This window comes from Podarcis pityusensis (assembly GCF_964106645.2).
Source record: "Podarcis pityusensis genome assembly, chromosome: 2".
In the NCBI taxonomy this organism is placed as follows: Eukaryota; Metazoa; Chordata; class Lepidosauria; order Squamata; family Lacertidae; genus Podarcis; species Podarcis pityusensis.
In genome coordinates, this window is record NC_138029.1 from 86,051,254 (window position 1) to 86,070,649 (window position 19,396).

Consider the following 19,396-nt stretch of genomic DNA (forward strand, 5'->3'; position numbering starts at 1 on the left):
AGCTACCAGCATTGTTCATCTAGCAGCAGATTGAATGCAGTTAACTGAATTATCATTCCTCCCCCTTACAACCCATCCCCGTGCACCCCCAAAATCTTCTTTGGAGAGCTGGTGTAAAGATGTTGGGTGCACATGGGAGCTGCAGGGTGGTGGAAGAGGAGCAGCCGTCTGCTCACACGTTGTTTGATGTCGCCCATAAGAAGCTAGGAGAGAATGCAAAGTAGTATCAAAAGTAGCTCACAAGACTTAACATACACAGGAAACAGAGTTTTCGGAAGGAGATTGAAGTATGTGCAGCAGGTGGTGTATGTAAAACGCAAAGTTGTGGAGCTACAACTAGTATGCTTGCACTTCAACTTTTGTTTGTGTGTTGAATAGATTATCTGAAATTTGTGTTGAAGCTGGAAATAGAAATGTAATTGGATCCCGGTTTTGCATGGAGCTGCATGATTAAAAAACAAATAAGCCATCTAGGAGGTAGGTTTGTGGGGGTTTTGGTTCCTCTCTTTCTAGTTTCACCCATCCTTCATTATTTTTACATCTCAGTTATAAAAAGTAAAATTGCTGATTTCTTCTGCTTAGCTTCATTTGTTTCCCCCAGCGGATTGTTTTGGGACTGCATTTGTCCGAATGAAGATGGCTGGGGCAGGTGGTGGAAGTGGAAAGAGACTGCGATTGCACCTAGTCGTTTCATTTTTCTCAGCTTGGTGATTATTGTAGAGTTTGGACAATGACATAAGTTTCTAACTCTGAAAGAGGGCATTCCATCACTAGCAGACAGCAGCTAAGGATAGCATCCTCAGCGTCAGATTTAGTGGATTTCCATTCAAGCTGTTTTGCAGTATGCAAAGCAGAACTGGGAAAGAAAAGTTGCTTCTGTTCAAGTGGATGCAGTTTTTAACACACTATGTATCTTCATAACATTATGCCTGCGCTCTCCCTGACATATTGCAAGTGTGGAACTGTGGATAAGAACAGGCAGATCCACAATACAGTAAGGACACAGCAGCACAGGTGCTTTTCAGAGATGCAATGGTCAGCACCATCACTGGATAAATATTTCAATGCAGATAGTTTCAAGCAACAGCAGCATTTCCTAAGGCAGATAATGAAAGTCATTATCATTAATAGGGTGCCTAAAACATACTAAGCATTTTGGAGAGGATGGGGGAGCAGATATCGGCCCCTAATGACTTGATACTTAAGAAGTGAATGAGAATAGCAAAGAAACAGGGAAAACACATAGGACGGAGAGGGGAACCTTGTACCCCAGATGCCAACTCACATTAATGTATCTGACGTCAAAGGAGGGCAATGTAGCTTCCTGTCTTTGGAAGCTAGTTACTAGTTTTACTTGAATGCATCTAACTTTAGAGAGTGAGAGGGATGTAAAGAGATGCTGTCATTGAGCCGCAGATAAGGCCTGCATTAGCAATATAGATCTTCCTTCTCACACGCTTTCAAATTCATTCAGAAAATGTGCACTCAAGAGCCTATTCCTCGAACTTAGTGTTACCATTACTCACTTGGCATCTGCTACATGGTCCTGTGCACTAGAAGTTGGTCTTAATGTTTCTCTTCGTCTGTGGCCCTAACATCCATCAGACTGCTGGCTGTACCATTGGGGTACAGTGCTCTCTTTGCACTGGAAGATGGGGAAGGGGTGGATCGGTTTTGATCTTGCACTCGCTTCACTCCTTAGAACTTCCTGCACATATTCAGAGAGACTCTGCATAATAGTCCCCATTGTCAGAAAACTCCTTGATCTTTCCAATTCAAATACCAACGATGAGAGCGTTTTGGCAATAGTTGGTCACAGTGGGATTTCTGTACCCTAACCCTGCTGATATGAAGAAGCATACATGAAGTGTAACAGAAGAGAGAGAGAGAGCACGCAAAATAGGATTTATAGCAAAATAGGATTGAGGGTAGAGATGATGTTAGCACCAAATTAGCTAAAGACCCCAAATGTAATGGAGTGTACCAGCTAGGGTCACAGAGTTACTTTTGCTGCTTTTGAACATGTTCTACGCACGTTTTGCATTTACACAAGGATCAACAAAGTCAGGGAGGTTAAAAAACAACAACTATAGGTTTCTTTTCAAGAGAAAATACTAATGGATCCAACACGGAAGTTAGAAACTGCAGACACAGAACTATTAAGACAGGATACAGTGCTTTCAGTTCAAACATGGTGTTTAGGAAGCTGGCAGCATAGCAATCCAAGAGACTTAATACTGTATGATCACCAAGGCAGCGTGAGGCAATTTTCAAATTATTCTCCATTTCTTACTTCCCTACTGACGGCAAATATATGTACTGGTAGCAGCATAGATCTATTTGGCTTACTTGCTATTAGCATCAAGGAACTTAAAACTGCAATAAAACAGCATCCTCTAGTGGATACTCGTGTGTTGCAATTTGAATGTTCCTTTTCAAGGATGTCTTTGTTAGCTAGACTCTCCCATTTCCCAAGCTCGTGGCAAAAAGGTCCCTACTAGAAAGCTGCTTGCCTTCCCTCTGTCTACCGCCATTATGAGGTGGCTTGCAATATGAGCCTGGGCACAAACTTCAGCCTTCTTTAGGCAGGAAACATGTTAAAAGCTGGGGATTCCTATTCTGTTTTGAAGTAATAGAGGAAGAAAAACTGGAGACCATAGACAGATCAATCAGAATTCCCCATCAGCTGCCCAACATGCCTGTAATACAAGAGAAACAAATTTTTAGGAATTTCATGTATTGTTGCGCACTGTCTCCCAGGGAGGTGTTTATGGAACGTTCAGTCTCAGGTGCCAAAATAACTTGGCCAGCCTTGGGTGCTATGCATTATGTCTTGTGGGAGATAATTCTACAGTTTGCAATTTTGCAACTTTCAGCTTCCTTGGATGGTTGCAAATTCCAGTATTATGAGAAACAGGTAAAGGTAAAGGTACCACCTGTTAGGTCCAGTCGCAGACAACTCTGCAGCGCTCATCTCCCTCTATAGGCCAATGAGCTGGTGTTTGTCCACAGACAGCTTCCGGGTCATGTGGCCAGCATGACTAAGCCGCTTCTGGCGAAGCAGAGCAGCGCATGGAAACGCCGTTTACCTTCCCACCGAAGCGGTACCAATTACAGTGGTACCTTGGGTTAAGAACTTAATTCGTTCTGGAGGTCCGTTCTTAACCTGAAACTGTTCTTAACCTGAAGCACCACTTTAGCTAATGGGGCCTCCCGCTGCTGCCGTGCCGCCAGAGCACAATTTCCATTCTCATCCTGAAGCAAAGTTCTTGACCCGAGGTACTATTTCTGGGTTAGCGGAGTCTGTAACCTGAAGCATCTGTAACCCGAGGTACCACTGTATCTACTTGCACTTTGACGTGCTTTCAAACTGCTAGCTTGGCAGCAGGGACCGAGCAACGGGAGCTCACCCCATCACAGGGATTCAAACCGCTGACCTTCTGATCGGCAAGCCCTAGGGTTTAGACCAGTCTTTTCTTTTTCATACTGTGCATGGTTTTATACACCTCTATCACGTTTATTTGCCTTTTCTCCAAACTAAAATGTTGTGACCTTTCTTTATAGGAAAGTTGCTCCAGTCCCTTGATCCGTTTGGTTGTCCTTTTCGAGGCAATGTAACCAGAACTGTTCACAGTATTTCAAGTGTCGTTGGCTAACCTGGGTCCCTCCAGATGCTCTTAACGACAACTTCTATCAGCCTGAGCTAGCATGGCCAATGATGATGGGTGTCTGTAGTCCAATATTTGGAGGACTGTGAATTAGGCATCCCTGCTCTAAAGCTATTCTTTATTTAACTCCATGCACAATGTTAGGAGGCACGGGGTCCATTTCAGGCATTATCTTCTAATTTTATTCTTCTCCAAGCACAGAAGAGAACTTAGGTTTTCAGGCCCGTTTTCAAAATGATTACAGGTCCATTTAAACCCATTTTCAAAGTGAGAAGGAAAACAGTGCAAAACTATCACTTGTATGGAGATGGAGAAGCGCCTGGAGCTCAGCGGTAGAGCACAAGTAAAGCAAACCCTGGCATTGGAGAGTAAAACAGCTGGAGGTGGCAGACAGGACAAAGGGTGGAGAAAGAACTGAGAGTGGAGGAGGGCTCTTTCCCCATCCTCTGGCCTTGCTGGAAAACTCAACAAACCTGCTGTACCTGGAACTGGGTGTAGCTGAAAGGGACATAGTTGTGGGCAGCCTGAGAAAGCAGCATCCACCTTGGGCCTGCAAGTCAAGTCAGACCAGGTGATGTCTGCTGTTTCAAAGATCTCTTCCCATTGTGAGAATTTGTTGAACCCTGAGTGAGAACCCAGAAGCAGAGAGGTGTGTCAGAAGGAAATGAACTGATATTTATATATCAGTAACTTTGTGCTAATGTAACATTTCTATATGTAACGTTTTTGTAATACAGTAGTGTGTTAAGTTCTGTTGTTGCTTCAGTTTTTCCCCACACAACTTTAAAAATATTATTTAATATATTAAGTGGTATAGAAATTAAATAAGCAATCAATGATTGCATGTGGGTAGCCCTAGGGAAAGATCCTTGTCTGAAGCCTTGGAGCAATTTTAGAATGAAAAATTAATGAATGCATTGGATATTTTGTGTTTTAAGGATAAAGCCCAGCTTGACCCCTTGACCCATTTGGGAAATGATGGAAGGCAGAACGGGTACAGGCCTTGATGGCAACCCTATGCCCAATTACAGTCGTACCTTGGAAGTTGAACACAATCTGTTCTGGAAGTCCATTCAACTTCCAAAACGTTTGGAAACCAAAGTGCGGCTTCTGATTGGCTGCAGGAAGCTCCTGCAGCCAATCAGAAGCCACAGAAGCCGCACCAGATGTTTGGCTTCCGAAATTCGTTCAAAAACCGGAACACTCACTTCCATGTTTTGATCGTTCAGGAGCAGATTTGTTCATGAGCCAAGGCGTTCTGAGCTCCAAGCGACCGTATTTGGAAGCAAGACCTACTGAGCTCATGAGACTTCTTGACTCAAGCTGACTCAAATGTCACCTTCACAATGTAATGCATGAGGCTAGCAAGCCACTTACTCTTAACTTGATCCACTCAATCTGAAATATGAGGGCAATATCTCACAGCTGATGGTTAAGGCCTATGTCAGCGGAACAGGGAGAGAAACAGTTTTCATCTGTCTGCAACCACACTTGTTCTGGGGCATCTTCCAACCCTGTGCAGTAGATCTGTGGAGAGGGAACTGCTGAAAATAGCTTCCCTCCCCATTCCATTGACAGAAACCACACATCAGTTGAGTAACACTGTTGGATACAACACAGTGTTGTAAAAATTACAAGGAATGCCAAGTCTCATTTTTCAAGGGGGGTAGGAAAGATGAAGCCCATAGCACAATGCATCAGCAGGCAAAACTGGAGAGGTCACTATAAAACATGGTTTGCACCTTTATGCATGTTATGATCTGTTTTAAAGTTCAACCTTTTCAAAATGGGTAGGGGGTAGAAAGGAAAAATGCAGTATTTGCCTTGGAGATATTGGAATGAAAACTGGTGTGGCCATTTTCACAGAGAAACCCAAGCATCACCTCATTTTCAAGAGCACCTTGAGCAAGCACTTCCTCTTAAACTCTTAATTCAAGTCCCTCATTCAGGCTGTACCTATCAAAACAACCATGACGACTCCGGTCACAGAAAGCATGATGCACAGAAGTGTGTTATTGACTTATTTTTTAAGGATCAATTGTCCAAAGTATATCCGGGCTGAAATAGGAGGATTCTAGTTCAATTGCAGTCATTGAAAAACTCTTGCTTCGGCACCTACAAATCTGAACCCACACCTGCCCTTGCAATGGCCACCAGCTGCTTTGAACTGCCCGCAGCATATTTACAGTACATTTGAGTACTCTCCTCCACACTGTTAGCAAGGCTGTTCTGTCAAATGAACACTGGTTGAATGGTATGGCTCAGAGGCCAAGAACTCTGGTGCCTGCTTGTTCTTGTCTGGGGAAGATGGCCTTTGTCAAGGTAGAAACAGTCATATTTTAAATGCCAGTTAAGAAATCTAGGCAGACAGATACGGACTGGCAGTAGAAGAGAATCTTTCAGCCCTATCCCTTTTCAAGTGGGAGCAAGGCAAGTATCACCTTGACAAAGGGAAAATTTATTTGCAGGCTTCCTTTTATACCAAGTGTTTTTATTTGGTCCTATACAATACACACAAAACACCTTACAACCACCAATATATCCTAACAGAAGTTGAGTTTTTAAGGAATTTTAAAGATGGGGCAAAACTCCTTAAAGACTTTATGGCTACTTCTCCTATTTGGTAGGAGTTGTCCTGGAAATAAGCAAAAGCCATTAGGCCTTCAGAGAAATGCCATCACTGCTCTCCAGCTAGGTTCGTGAGAGATAGGGAAGGTATTTCTAAGGCTGGCATCAACGTGCATGATTTGCAGTCAGAGTTCCAGAAAAAAAGTTGGTAAAAAAAATGTTCTGGAGCGATATGCAGGTTTTATAAGCAGCAGCTTTTGTGTATTCTTCAGCAAGCAGGATGACTGTAGCACTCATAGCTGCTAGGACAGAACTTATTTAACGTGATGGCAGATAAGAACTTTTAAGAGTTTGGTAACCTCCAGGAAAAATACTGTAGCACACTGTTCTTCTCAGGATATAAGAATACAGACAACATCCATCTTGGAAATGTCAGGCTTTCTGTGTGGAATTACTCGTAAAAGGTCTGTGTTTGTTCAATGTACAATTCTGAGGCTTGATTATTTCTTCCCATGAAGCAGGCCTGATGTGAGTTTTCTACTGACAGAAAGAACATATCACCTGCAAAAGTGAGGCAACAGTCAGAAGCCAACAGTCTGTACTGAAGCACAAGACCCAGAGTACCTGATGAGATATCTGGCAGTCCCAAAATTTGTAGTACCCTGGAGGAAGAGTGAAGAAATGTACTCATGACAAGTAATAGATAGGTACTGGGATGATGGGTGGGAAAGATCTCTCTCGCTACCAAAGAGATAGGGAGAAATCCAACATCACACAGATAGACATGACTTCCCCTTCTCCCAGCAGTCCTCTTGGACCCAATTTTGGGAGTGCATGGGGAGTAGGGAAAGGGATGTTCCACATGGAAAGGATGAAGTCCACTGCACAAGTGAGCCAACACCATTGGATGTCACTCAATTGTGCCACTTTAAACTGCAGTTGGAAAAGCTCGAGAAATCCTGGGATAGGACCAGGGGAGAGGGAGAGGCAGAGAAGAGTAAATAACCAAAACTAAACCAGATTTTAGAAGTTGCTTCCAGCAATAATTAACAAAAAAAACCCTTCTTTTCTAAAAAGTTTTTTTTTTTTTTTGCACATTTTCCATCGATTTATAAAACATTAACTGAATATTAACAAAGTCTGAACCAAAGGAATGTGCTTTGGAAAACATTAAAATAAGTGTTCCTATTAATGCAGTGTGCCCATGTTACTATGCCGCTGTTAATCTTTTTCACCTGATTTTTTTAAAATCCTAGAACACTCTTCATACTCCCCTAGGGTCCATGGGACAATGCATTTAGAAGAGAAGCGCTCCCATGCTGCCAACTTCACTTTGCTCCTTTACAAAGATTTCAAAGTACTGGTAAATGATAGTAACAGCCAACAAGATTCCTGTGCCTGATCCAATTGCCCCAAGGAAGTCTGCCAGCACAGAGAGAGCACCAATGCAGAGGCCACCAAATGCAGCTGCTGTAGGAATGTATCTGACAAGAGACACAATGGGAAGGAAATAAATTAGATATTAAGAGACATTACTAGCATCTTCAGGCACACCTAACACCGAGTCAGTGGAAAAAAATGTTTTGTAGGTCTAGATAGTTAAGACACAGGGGAAGAATCCAGAGAAAGATAACTATGCATCAAACTGCAACAATATTAAGACTGCTTGGGTCATCCCCCCATACATCTTTTAGGTATGTGACTTAAGGAGGCACTTCAAATCTGACCCTTGGCTTATATTTTGCACTTGTGTGTCACAGTAATGCTGTGTGAAGCAGTAAGAAAACTATGAAGGTAAACCCTGATTTTCTGTAGCCTCAGGATCACTACAAAAGGATAGTGCTCATTAAAGTCAGCAAACAATGAAGCTAGAAACAAAAATGAAATTTGGTATTCTCAGGAATTAACAGAGGCTCTTATATAGCTAGGATCTTGATGGCATGCAAAAAAAAACCTTTTAAAAAATCAAAACTACAACACTGCAAGAGCATTAGAACACTGCAAGCATAATGGCCTCAGTCCAGTAAACCTGAAGGAGCGTCTCCACCCCCATAATTCAGCCCAGACACTGAGGTCCAGCACCAAGGGCCTTCTGGTGGTTCCCTCATAGTCAGAAGTGAGGTTACAGGGAACAAGGCAGAGCACCTTCTCAGTAGTGGCGCCTGCCCTGTGGAATGCCCTCCCATCAGATGTCAAGGAAATAAACAACTATCCGACTTTTAGAAGACATCTGAAGGCAGCCCTATTCAGGGAAGTTTTTAATGTCTGATGTTTTATCACTTTTTTATTATTATCATTAATTCTGCTGGGAGCCGCCCGGAGTGGCTGAGGAAACCCAGCCAGATAGGCGGGGTATAAATAAATTATTGACTGAATATAGCATTATAATCATAATGAATCTCTGCATGTTTGTAACTCACCTGTTGAGTTCATGAACCATAGAGGTTTCTCTATGACCCCTCATAACCATCTGCTGCTCTTTCAGTTGTTTAGCAACCTGCATTGGCCAAACAGAGAAAAGAAGCTTACATCTTTTTACAGTCAGTTAGTAAGATGAACTGCCTATAAATGAGAAACAAGAGATTTTAATGCTCCTCATTTAAGGACTATTAAAAATGGCAAGGCTGGACTTCTGTTGTAGCAATATTACAAATATTTCTGGAAACCAAACTAAAAAGATATACAAGTTGATGAGAGGCATGTCTCAATATCTGCCCATGGAAAGCAGACCATCTTTTCAGGTAACCTCAAGAGAATGGTTTGCAATAAGAAATGAACTATGAACGCTCACAAGCTGAAACATGAAAGAATCATCTCCATGTTAAGAACTTAATATATTGCAGCATGAGCTTTTGTGGGTCTAAACCCATTTTTTCAAGGCAAGCTCATGGCTGTTCCCTCTTTTGTTAAACAGACAACCTTGAAAGATACCAGACTTAGCTTAGGAAGATGAACAGCTTAGGCAGGGAGTGACATTTTGAGTAAGAGGGAGGCATCATGGAGTCATGTTTTAAAACTAAAAATGCTTCCTTGTATCCTATTCTCCTTAGTCAGATCTGATCCTTCCAAAAATATATTTAGTGACAATAGAATGCTAGACACAGAACTAACTGCACCTTCTGCTAAATGACAAAGCAAGGGAAGCATTATGTTTTTTCAAGAGGGAAGAGAGAAGCATCCAGAGCTGTGGGGTCAATGTTATTTACTTACATCTTTGGCGGAAGAGCCAGACACTTCAATCCAAGTTTTAGAAAAGAAAGCACAGGAACCCAACATGAACACAATGTAAACAACTGCATGGACAGGATCTTCCAGAACGGAAGTAAATGACTCCGGAGGCGACAGGTAATAACAGAGACCACCGACGGGGTATGAACGGGCGGGACCACCAGATGAAGTATCCTGCAATGAAAGTGGACAGTTCGGATTGTGCCTTAAGTGGACAGGTATTATGCAGCCACCAGAGGTCACTTTTATGCCCACAGAATTCAAATATAGCAACCGTAAACCTGCATAGGTTTCTTCATGTGTGTGTTGAGAAACTATTATAGCTACTGCAAGACAAGTGCTAAATATAGGAGCTGGCAAGGACACAAAAAGCCAGCAAGGCATGGTATGAAAGCCACTTGGCTCCTAAAACAAACCTTACACGTTCATCACTCACAACACAATCCTATGCTTGCCTATTGTTCCATGGGGTTCAGTGCGATTTATAGTTTTATACTCATTTATAGTTTTAATTCTATACAGGTTTAATTGTTTTTAATGATGCTGTTTTCCTATGTTTTTAGTGATTCTTGTTTTTACCTCGAGCTGCCTCGAGGTGGGGTATAAAAAAAGATATATAGAATACTTTACTTTCAGATGCGTATAAAATTGCAGTCCGAGTCTTCCTGCGAGCACCTTCGTGCTAAAAAAACTAGGGCTGTGCATGGACCCCCAATCTGATTTGTGGGGTCAATGTGTTAACCTGATTTCACCCAGCCCAATCCAGCCCAGCCCACCCCAGCTCTAGAAAATACTCATTCATGGAAATCCCATTGACTTGCATTAAGAAATAAAGCCAGCCAAAATTGGATTGTGCTTTCACATTGCAGCATGAAAGTTGGCAACAAGTTAGCCTCTACAAAGGTGATTTATCCTGCCGAACAGGTATTTCCTAGCATGACCTCCCTGCTGTTAGCCCTTGACTGGGAGCATTAGGTGTGAATATAATAAAGCTCAGTTCTGTTCCTACACCTATCCCCTGAGCCTATCTCAGCATCTTCTTTATATGGTGTTTTAGTGGATTCTGTTTTAATTTTGGAAACATGGCGACACTGAGTTTGGCTTTTGTGAGTAGTTTGTTCTTCTGGGTTGCCCTTTTTTTAATGGGTCATCTTGGGAAAGAGAAAATTGCTCCAGGACTAGCCCAACCTGCCCCATAGTCACTGCAAAAACCCCTGAATCACCCCAATTCAGCTCATTATTTATACTTTGTACGGAGTTGGTGTACAAGCCCGAATAAAAAGCAGGTTTTATGTTTAAAGCTGCAAGATCCAGGACAGATCTTATCAAGCGGATACTTACCGACCAAGTGCCCAGCAGGCTGACCAGTAAGTTGCCACTGAAACGAGCGGAGAGCATCTGGGAGATCACATATAAATTGGACACCAGCGCAGATTGAAGGATGATGGGAATATTGGAGGTGTAGAAGAGTTTGATTGGGTAAGTGTTATACTGGCCACGGTAGCGGGCAGATTTTATAGGGAGATCCACTCTGAAACCCTGCAGGTTGCAAAAGTGAGTGTTAAATACAGAAACAAACACTTCTTAGTAACAGTGCATTTGAAGAGAACCTAAAAACCTTCAGTAATCTTGGAGCTCTTCCGGATTACCGGTTTCAATATTCCACCCTGACTTGCTTGCACAAAATTTACACAGTGGTTAAAGATTGCTGCTTACTGAGCAATTGTTCTGATTTGTTTGCATGGAAGTTATGTGATACCATCCAGCATCATTCACACTTCCCAGTGTCATTAGGGTTGTTTTTAAAAGAGAATGTTATGCAGGAACATCAAATCTCCATTAATAGTGCAACCCTTTCCCTTCCCCCCAGTATATGATTGATTTATAACTGGGGGGGGGGGGGGAGAGATAACTTGGGAGCAAAATGCTTTTTAGAAGCAAAGAGAAACACTTTGCGTAGGAGGATCTATTAAGGCATTAAGGCCAATATGAATACACTTGCTGTGGCCATAGCATGCTTTGGTGTTATTTATAGAGTGCTATTAGCCTAAGTAGGTAGGGCTTTCCAAATTTAGGTACACAACAGGCTGCTCCCCTAAGGAACTAGCAATCTAAAACAGTACAGAAAAAAAAGGGAGAGAATGGGTAAATCCCATTACAATATTTATAGCTTGGATAAAGTTGCAAATGATTAAGAGGATGTCAAAGGCCATAAAGAAAGGGTCTTACGAGGATTAGTTTGGATGAACTTTGAGAAACAAGGGCCAAAAGATAACGTGGATGAAAGCCACTGATGGCTTTAAAAAATTAGGCCTTGGAAACTGGTAGAAACAGAGTTTAAACTCAGGAACATTTTGAACAATACTTAGGATCCAGTCACAAATGTTGTAACAAGCACTCTGTTAGCAAGCAGCTATTGTTATCATCTTGCTTATATTTAAGTAACATTCCATAATTCTACTTGCCTGGAAGTAGATGACAACTGCAAAGACGAATATGGTGGCAATCAGGTTCATGAGGTTGGGGAGGTTCTGACGGTAAAAGGCTTCCCTGAGAGCTCTGACTTTATCTGTGCGAGTAGCCAGCAGATGGAACAGGGCAATGATGGCTCCTTCAAATTCCATGCCTTAAAGTGAGAGAGTGATAGAGAGATGCTTAGTTGGAGATAATTTGACATTTATTAGTTTGACTTTTGAACCAATTGTATAAAATTTGTAATAATTTATTTTAAAAGGTTATAAACTGCTTTTCACCAGTGTGGTCCCAGAGTAGCTTACAATGCAATTAAGCCAACAAACACACAAAATGCAGTTAAAAACCAGAATATACCACAGGAAAGCAATCATAACCTCCAGAGCAGGTTAGCAGATCACTGAAAGGTCTGAAGGGAAAAAGACTGTCTTCCATAGCCTGGTCAAGTTGCAGCAATGATATAATGGGGAGAATGCCAGAGACTGGGTACAATCACTGAGAAAGCCCCCTCCAAATTGACCTAACAGCCCAGGCAGTGATAACATAGGAGGGACTAAACGTTCTGACTTGCAGCTACTAACAATCATTGCTTACAGAGCTACATTACCCCCTCTAACCATGCATTAACATCACACACAAAATTGAAACTCACTGAAGCAGTCATCTTAAAACTTGGGTTTACAAAGGAAAGAATGAACTCTTCTTTATATTCAATTTATTGCATAGCAAAAAAAAAAAAAAGCCTAAGTAAAGGTCCCTGGATTTAATGCAGGAAGTACCAAAAAACCGCAAGTGAGAAATAGTAAAGTAGCTTCCCCAGTCAGTCAATTCTTCGGAGAAGTGAGACCTCCAATAAAATGAACATCCTCACCTCCAAAAAGAAGCAATCCTGCTCAGGGTTCCAGCCAGCCAGTCAAGATACTGTTAATTGTTAATGGTTCAGGCAAACCAGTTCACTCCCCACTCTCAAGTCTTCCATCTCTCTTCCAATTGACACTCAACATTTTGTGGCTTCGGAGGAATACTGACGCCCTTATTGTACTGGTGTGCATTTGTATGTGTTTAGGTTTTTTTAACATTTTCCCAAAGAATACCCAACTTTTGATCCAATCCACAGGGGCACCAAGTCACTTAACTGAGGAACTGATATGCTTCCAGTGAAACAAAGAACACGCATGTGTGAGGTTACCTCGGCCAGTGTTTACTGTGGTTGGGCTGAATGCCTTCCAGACAATAGTCTCACAGATGTTAGTGGCAATGAAGAGGGAAATGCCAGAACCAAGACCATACCCCTTTTGCAGAAGTTCATCCAAGAGAAGAACGATCAATCCAGCCACAAAAAGCTGCAAAACAAACATGAATTATTTTCCAGAGTCACCACAACCATACCTGATCACTTTAATAGAGGGGCTGCAAAATAAAAAGTGTCAGTGCTTTCTGTAAATGTCTGCTTATGCAGCACACATGACAATTACCTGTTTTAATCTTTGATTTATACTTTTTGACATGGTTATTACTGAAAGCATAAGTACACAAGTCAGAGATACATGAACTGAAGTTCCTTTGTACGTGAGGTAAATAAAAAGCACCATGTAAACCCAACTTTCTAAGCTGTTCCTAACTTAGCTGCAGCTAAGGATTTTCGGGGGGAGGCAGGGAAAATTGATTGTACAATACAACTTTTACACCTTTTAAGTAAGTTTGGCCGTCAATGTTTTTGGGACTACAACTTCCACTATATTGGACCACTGGCTGGCTGGGGTAGATAGGAGGAGTTCAACAGCATCTCAAGGGGTTTCCCTTCCCAGCAATAAAGCAACAGCTGTGCAGATACTGAATCCCTGTTTTCCTATTATTATTCCTAGACCACATACACCACCATCACTTGAGCTACACTGGCTCAGCTCACACAATATGACTTTGATGGCCCAGGTGCACAAAAGCAGCAACACAGGTCTAAATTATTTATAGTGAACCCAATGCTTAAAAGCCCTTTGGCCATAAACAGAAGAGATGTACTAATGTTCCAAAGTAAATACTGTAACAACCCATAGTCTACAAACCAGCATACAGAAGGTGAATTGAACTGTTACTCTGAAGATCAATATGGCATGAAAATTCTTACATTGTGTTAAGCCAAAGGTTAGTACAGTTCAGATATCCTATTTTTGGCAAGACTGGTCAACATACGTAGCAAGGAATCACTCTGAAGTAGGATGCCATTAAGTCATCCTCCATTTGTTCTTAGATTCTAGCAACCAGGTCTGGGAGAGTTCCATTCCTAGACATCATGGCTAACAGCTGATCTTCTATAATAGTAATAATAATTTATTATTTATACCCCGCCCATCTGGCTGGGTTTCCCCAGCCATGCTGGGCGGCTACCAACAGAATATTAATAATAAAAAACCGATAAAACATCAAACATTAAAAACTTCCCTATAAATTTATCCACAAGATTTACAAGGAACCTAGAAGCTAACTACGCACTCAATATATCTAGAGATGCAAGGCTTCTATAAAGAATACCATGCCTAATAAAAGGGACGCAAATGGCACTGTGATCTAAACCACTGAGCCTCTTGGGCTTGCTGATTGAAAGGTCGGTGGTTCAAATCCGCACAATGGGGTGAGCTCCCGTTGCTCTGTCCCTGTTTCTACCAACTTAGCAGTTTGAAAGCACACCAGTGTAAGTAGATAAATAGGTACCACTGTGGCAGGAAGATAAACGGTGTTTCTGTGTGCTCTGACTTCCGTCACCGTGTTTTGTTGTGCCAGAAGTGGTTTAGTCATGTTGGCCACATGACCCGGAAAGCTGTCTGTGAACAAAGGCCTGCTCCCTCGTCCTGAAGCGAGATGAACACTGCACCCCATAGTCGCCTTTGACTGAATTTAACCGTTCAGGGGTCCTTTACTTTTTTTTTTTAGCCATGCCTAATAATGAAGCGTCAGGATGATTGGCAAATGCATTCTAGATTCAATTAATATATACTGCGAGGACAAGTAGGAGATAAAGCAGTGTGCTTAACTTTAAAATGATGGTGTCTGTAGAAGCTCAACTGAACCACAGATCTCCCAGGTCCAATCAATGAGTAGTCCAATACAAAAAATAAATAAATTACCTGAATGGTAATCAGCAGACAGATTCCAGCTCCCATCTCTGATGGGTCTCCATACATCCCCGTCATTACATAAACGATAGATTGGCCAATGGTGATAATCATGCCGAACACTGAGGAATGAATCCACAAGAAAAGACTGAATTAACCTAGTCTCCAATTACCCGAGAGGATACAATTCATCAGTATCTACATAAGGCATTAAGCCAATCCAGATGGCAAGCTCTGTAATGTCTCCTGATACTTACATTTCTGTGCCCCATTGAACAGAGCTCTGTCTTTTGGCGTATCCCCAACTTCAATTATTTTGGCACCAGCCAGCAACTGCATGATGAGACCAGAGGTGACAATGGGAGAAATGCCCAGCTCCATCAGTGTGCCTGTTGGATGTGAAAATCAGAATGACAGATAAACGGTAAGGAAAAAAAAAAACAGTTTTCCTGCCAACCCTCCCAGCTAGTCACTGCACATGTAGAGAGGGCCAAAGATGTGCACTGTGGAGGGGAAAGCATCTGATCATAACTGAAGCTCCACTCCTTTCCAAATGATTCATCATTCTTCTGCATCTTTGTCTCACAGTCAGCAACCCAGACCCCAATCAGCAACTCAATGACAATACAATAATTCTGGAACATAGGTGAGGAAGGACTACTGAAAAACATGTATGAATTATGTCAAAGCCACTTGAAATGTTCTGAGCACTATCACATTTACATATTCCCATTTTTATACTATAACATCATCATGGTCATGGAGATGAGCCAAAATTCCATTTTCCAATTTCAATATCAATATCCAGGCCATGGTTCAGTCAGTTATGCACATTGATGTTTCACAGTTTTCAATGGGCAAGTTAGGTAGTTGCTCAGTTCTCTAACAATGAAGTCAGTGGCACCTCAAAATGCTTAAGTCAGTGGTAAGATCCACTCGGTTTTGCTACTTAGTATTTAAGTATAAAATTTCACAGCAGATAGCAGTATCATTTGCTAAGTGAGACATTCTTACCTCTGTTTGAAGCCAAAATTACTCTCATCCAATAGAATGGATCTGCCGAGTCTGATGACATAATACCAAACAGGGGAATCTGAATTTCCAAGAGAAGACAATTACATTAACACAGGCTTAGCTCCCTGGATTTGGTTTAAACTTTAAATTTATAGGAAAGTATGAAATAATGTAATATGCATACCTGGCAACAAACCAAAAATATGAAGAGGGTGATAGCTGTCCATAGTACTTTTTCTTTAAACTGGATCTACAGAAGGAAATGTAATTATAAAAGAAATCACTACCACCATGTGTTTGGGGCTAGAAGAATTTGTTAAAATACAAGCCTTAGGTTCACTGAAAACAAGGTGGAGAAATGGTACCATGGCAAAAGAAAACATAACCAGGACTTCAGATGAATATAAATTTATTTTCCAGTTGCTTGGTAACATTTGAGCATAGAATTGCTAATGCTGTACTCTTGTACATATGTTGTATAGTCCCTTAGCTGGGAATCCAACACATGTGCTTAAGTTACAGACATGCCTGCACAAATGTACAAGGTAACATATGGCAACATTTAGCAATCTAACTGTATTCAGCATATACAGCTTTCTTAACACTGGACAGCAGACCAAGGGGCCAACTGAAGGTTCAACACCCTGCTTTCCATAAATAGCATCACAGCAAGGGGGAAGATCAGCTCGGCCCCATCCATCAGTCAGGGGAAGAGCAGCAGCAGAGGTTGCCCACCTCCCCTCTTCCCTAAGAGCTCAGCTCCAAATGCCTTGGAATCGGAGAGCCTCTGTCATTGGTCAATAGAACAAGGGCTGGTGAGTTAGTTGCAGCACCTCAACCCAAGCAAGGCCAACAGTAAGGGGAGATCAGAATGCTATAAATGCCAGCTTACAACTCACTAACTTGTTTTTACACTGCCAAACTGATCTCCTTTCCGTACCTTTCCCCTTCATTCAAGTGCATTTTCTGTTATAAAGCCTGAAAGCAGTATCTTTCTGTCATTTTAACTATGCAAGCTGTTTTGAGAGACAATATTTGTCTGAAAAGTAGAATAAAATATAATATAAGCAAACTCTCCTCTTAGCAGTAACTCCTGAAAATATTGATTTAAGGATACTTACCTTTCTTTCTGGCTTTTGGATTTCAGGTAAGATAACACAGAAGGGCTTGATTACTTCAAGAAATTTAACTGTGAAAAAAGGTATGAAAAGAGAACAGATATATAGATTTCACAAGGTCCTTATCAGTCAATTTAAGAGCTAGGGTGTTAGGCTTGAACCTAGAAGTCCCAAATTTAAACCTTGCCCAGCCACTAACCTATATGATAACCCTGAGTAAATCACAGTGAACCTTCATTCCCTGTCTGAGCAAAGGCTCAGGACTGGCACAAGCCTATTTCCCACTTGCACTCCAATGGAGATCCTATGCATTGAGGTGGCTGTACGTTCAGAATCTTATTTCCAAACTGAAAGGCTACTTTCACTAGAATCACTGCTGGTGTTAGCATTACTTTGAAACTTCACATGTATTCAAACTAGTGCTTATCATGCAAGCAACCCAACAATGCAATTTTTAAAAATGCATTTTTACTAGGCATGTTATCAAATTTTGGTTTTGTCTTTTCCTAGAAGCAGAACTAAGAAGAGAAGTATAAATGAAGCTGCCAGATAATAAGGAAAGGCTATTCAATAGTAGCACAGATGAAAATCTAAGAAATTAAAACTGCCTTGTACTTCCATGAAAAGACTGCCCAAACTCACATATTTCAATAGTGTGCTAAGAGAATGAAAGGTGTTAATGCCATCAGTGTAAAACCAAATTTAAAGTTCAAATAAAAGGAATGCCCCCCAAATACACAACCCACCTTAGTGGTCACCCCATCACACTATCAAGTGGAAAGCACAGTACAATGGAAAACACATTTCCCATAGCAGTGATGTGGCAAGAAATTGGCCATCATCACATTACAGCCACAGTTATTTTAAAGGAATGCAAATAGATAGCGGGAGCAGCCCACTGTGGCTTCCACTGTGGGTCATCGTGCCCTCTTTACACTTAAACGGCACACAGCATGAAAAACATGTTTGCATTGGGAAGCATGAGGCAAAAAGAGAAGGAAAAAGTTATCTTCACACAAGGGTCACAATTAGATACGTGTGTAAAAGGAGAATGATTTCTGCATATTATAAACAATATCTGAAAGAGTTTCCCTCCCAATAAAGAGCATTATATTGTACTTGAAGCATTATGGTTATGCAACCCCTGAGCTGCTTTTTTTTTAACGCAACATTACTATTCTAAGCCATTCAGAAAATTTGTGTTTACAGGGTGGCACTGCAATGAAAAGGACAAAGTGCTTCCATAATCCAGACTGCATTGTGTCAGTTTATTAGCTGATTCTAGCTTCCCATATAAAATACTTACTAGCTTCTCATATCTATCTATCTATCTATCTATCTATCTATCTATCTATGTATAGAAGAGTCCCCCCTGGGTGTCAAACAAACAGCCACCCATTTAAGCCGCACTCGGGCGCACTCTGCGACCTTAGGGCTGGCTGGGGCTTTCCTCATCTGGAGGGCGGGGCGGGGGGGTGAGGATCCCTCATCGGGGTGGGGGGCAACGCCGAATTTGCCATTCCAGGCCGGCGCTGCAACGATCACGAAGAGAGCGAACGTGGGTCGTTTTAAGGGGCGGCCACGTAAGCCTCCGCGTCTAAACAGTGCCGGGTGAGCCCCCCCCCCCCCAGCGCAGTCCTGGCAGGGCAGAGGCACGTAACGGGCAACTGATCCCCCGTAACGAAGCTGACAGTTCCCGCACCTGCCGTTGAATCCTTCCCGTTTCGAGGGGAGTCCTGCTCCTCCTCCACCACCACCAGCCTCCCTCCCCAGCCGCCATTTCGTCTCCTTGCCCCTGACGGAAGCGCTTCGACCTCCCTGCAGCCGCCTCGCCCCTCGCCCCTCCGCCGGCGCCCTCGGCTTCTCGCCCGCCACGGCGTCTGCGGCGTCTGCGGCAGGACCGGCTCTCCGCCTTCCCTCCCTCAAGCAGCGACACCAATACTCACTCCCCATCTTGGGCGCTCTCGACGCGGAAAAGGGAAGGACCAAGCAGGAGCGCAGACTCCAGGCTCCTTTCTCGGAGAGACACGTCAGTTACTTGAGCCTTCCCGGCCTCCTTCCGCTTCCTGCCACGCACCGCCCCCCCCCCCGGCACCTCGCCCGCGCGCTCACAGGCAGGAATATCCACGCAGGCGCACTAGAGACTTCCCCCGCTTTCTCCGTCCTCCAACGGCTCTAGTGACCTTCCCCACTCAATAGGACTACAGTTCCCAGCGTC

The 19,396-nt window shown here is 42.5% G+C and overlaps 1 protein-coding gene across 1 annotated transcript; it reads right to left on the reverse strand.

Moving 5' to 3' along the window:
• Window positions 1-6,138: 6,138 nt before the first annotated feature.
• SEC61A1 (SEC61 translocon subunit alpha 1) lies at window positions 6,139-19,262 on the reverse strand. The gene is made up of 12 exons (XM_080996938.1): window positions 19,125-19,262; window positions 17,182-17,249; window positions 16,245-16,310; window positions 16,061-16,139; window positions 15,304-15,435; window positions 15,059-15,168; window positions 13,126-13,279; window positions 11,930-12,090; window positions 10,806-11,003; window positions 9,447-9,638; window positions 8,657-8,733; window positions 6,139-7,720 (listed from the first exon to the last, which is right to left on the reverse strand). The coding sequence occupies exons 1-12, from the start codon at window positions 19,129-19,131 to the stop codon at window positions 7,534-7,536; spliced, it is 1,431 nt and encodes a 476-aa protein (XP_080853064.1). The 5' UTR covers window positions 19,132-19,262; the 3' UTR covers window positions 6,139-7,533.
• Window positions 19,263-19,396: the final 134 nt, after the last annotated feature.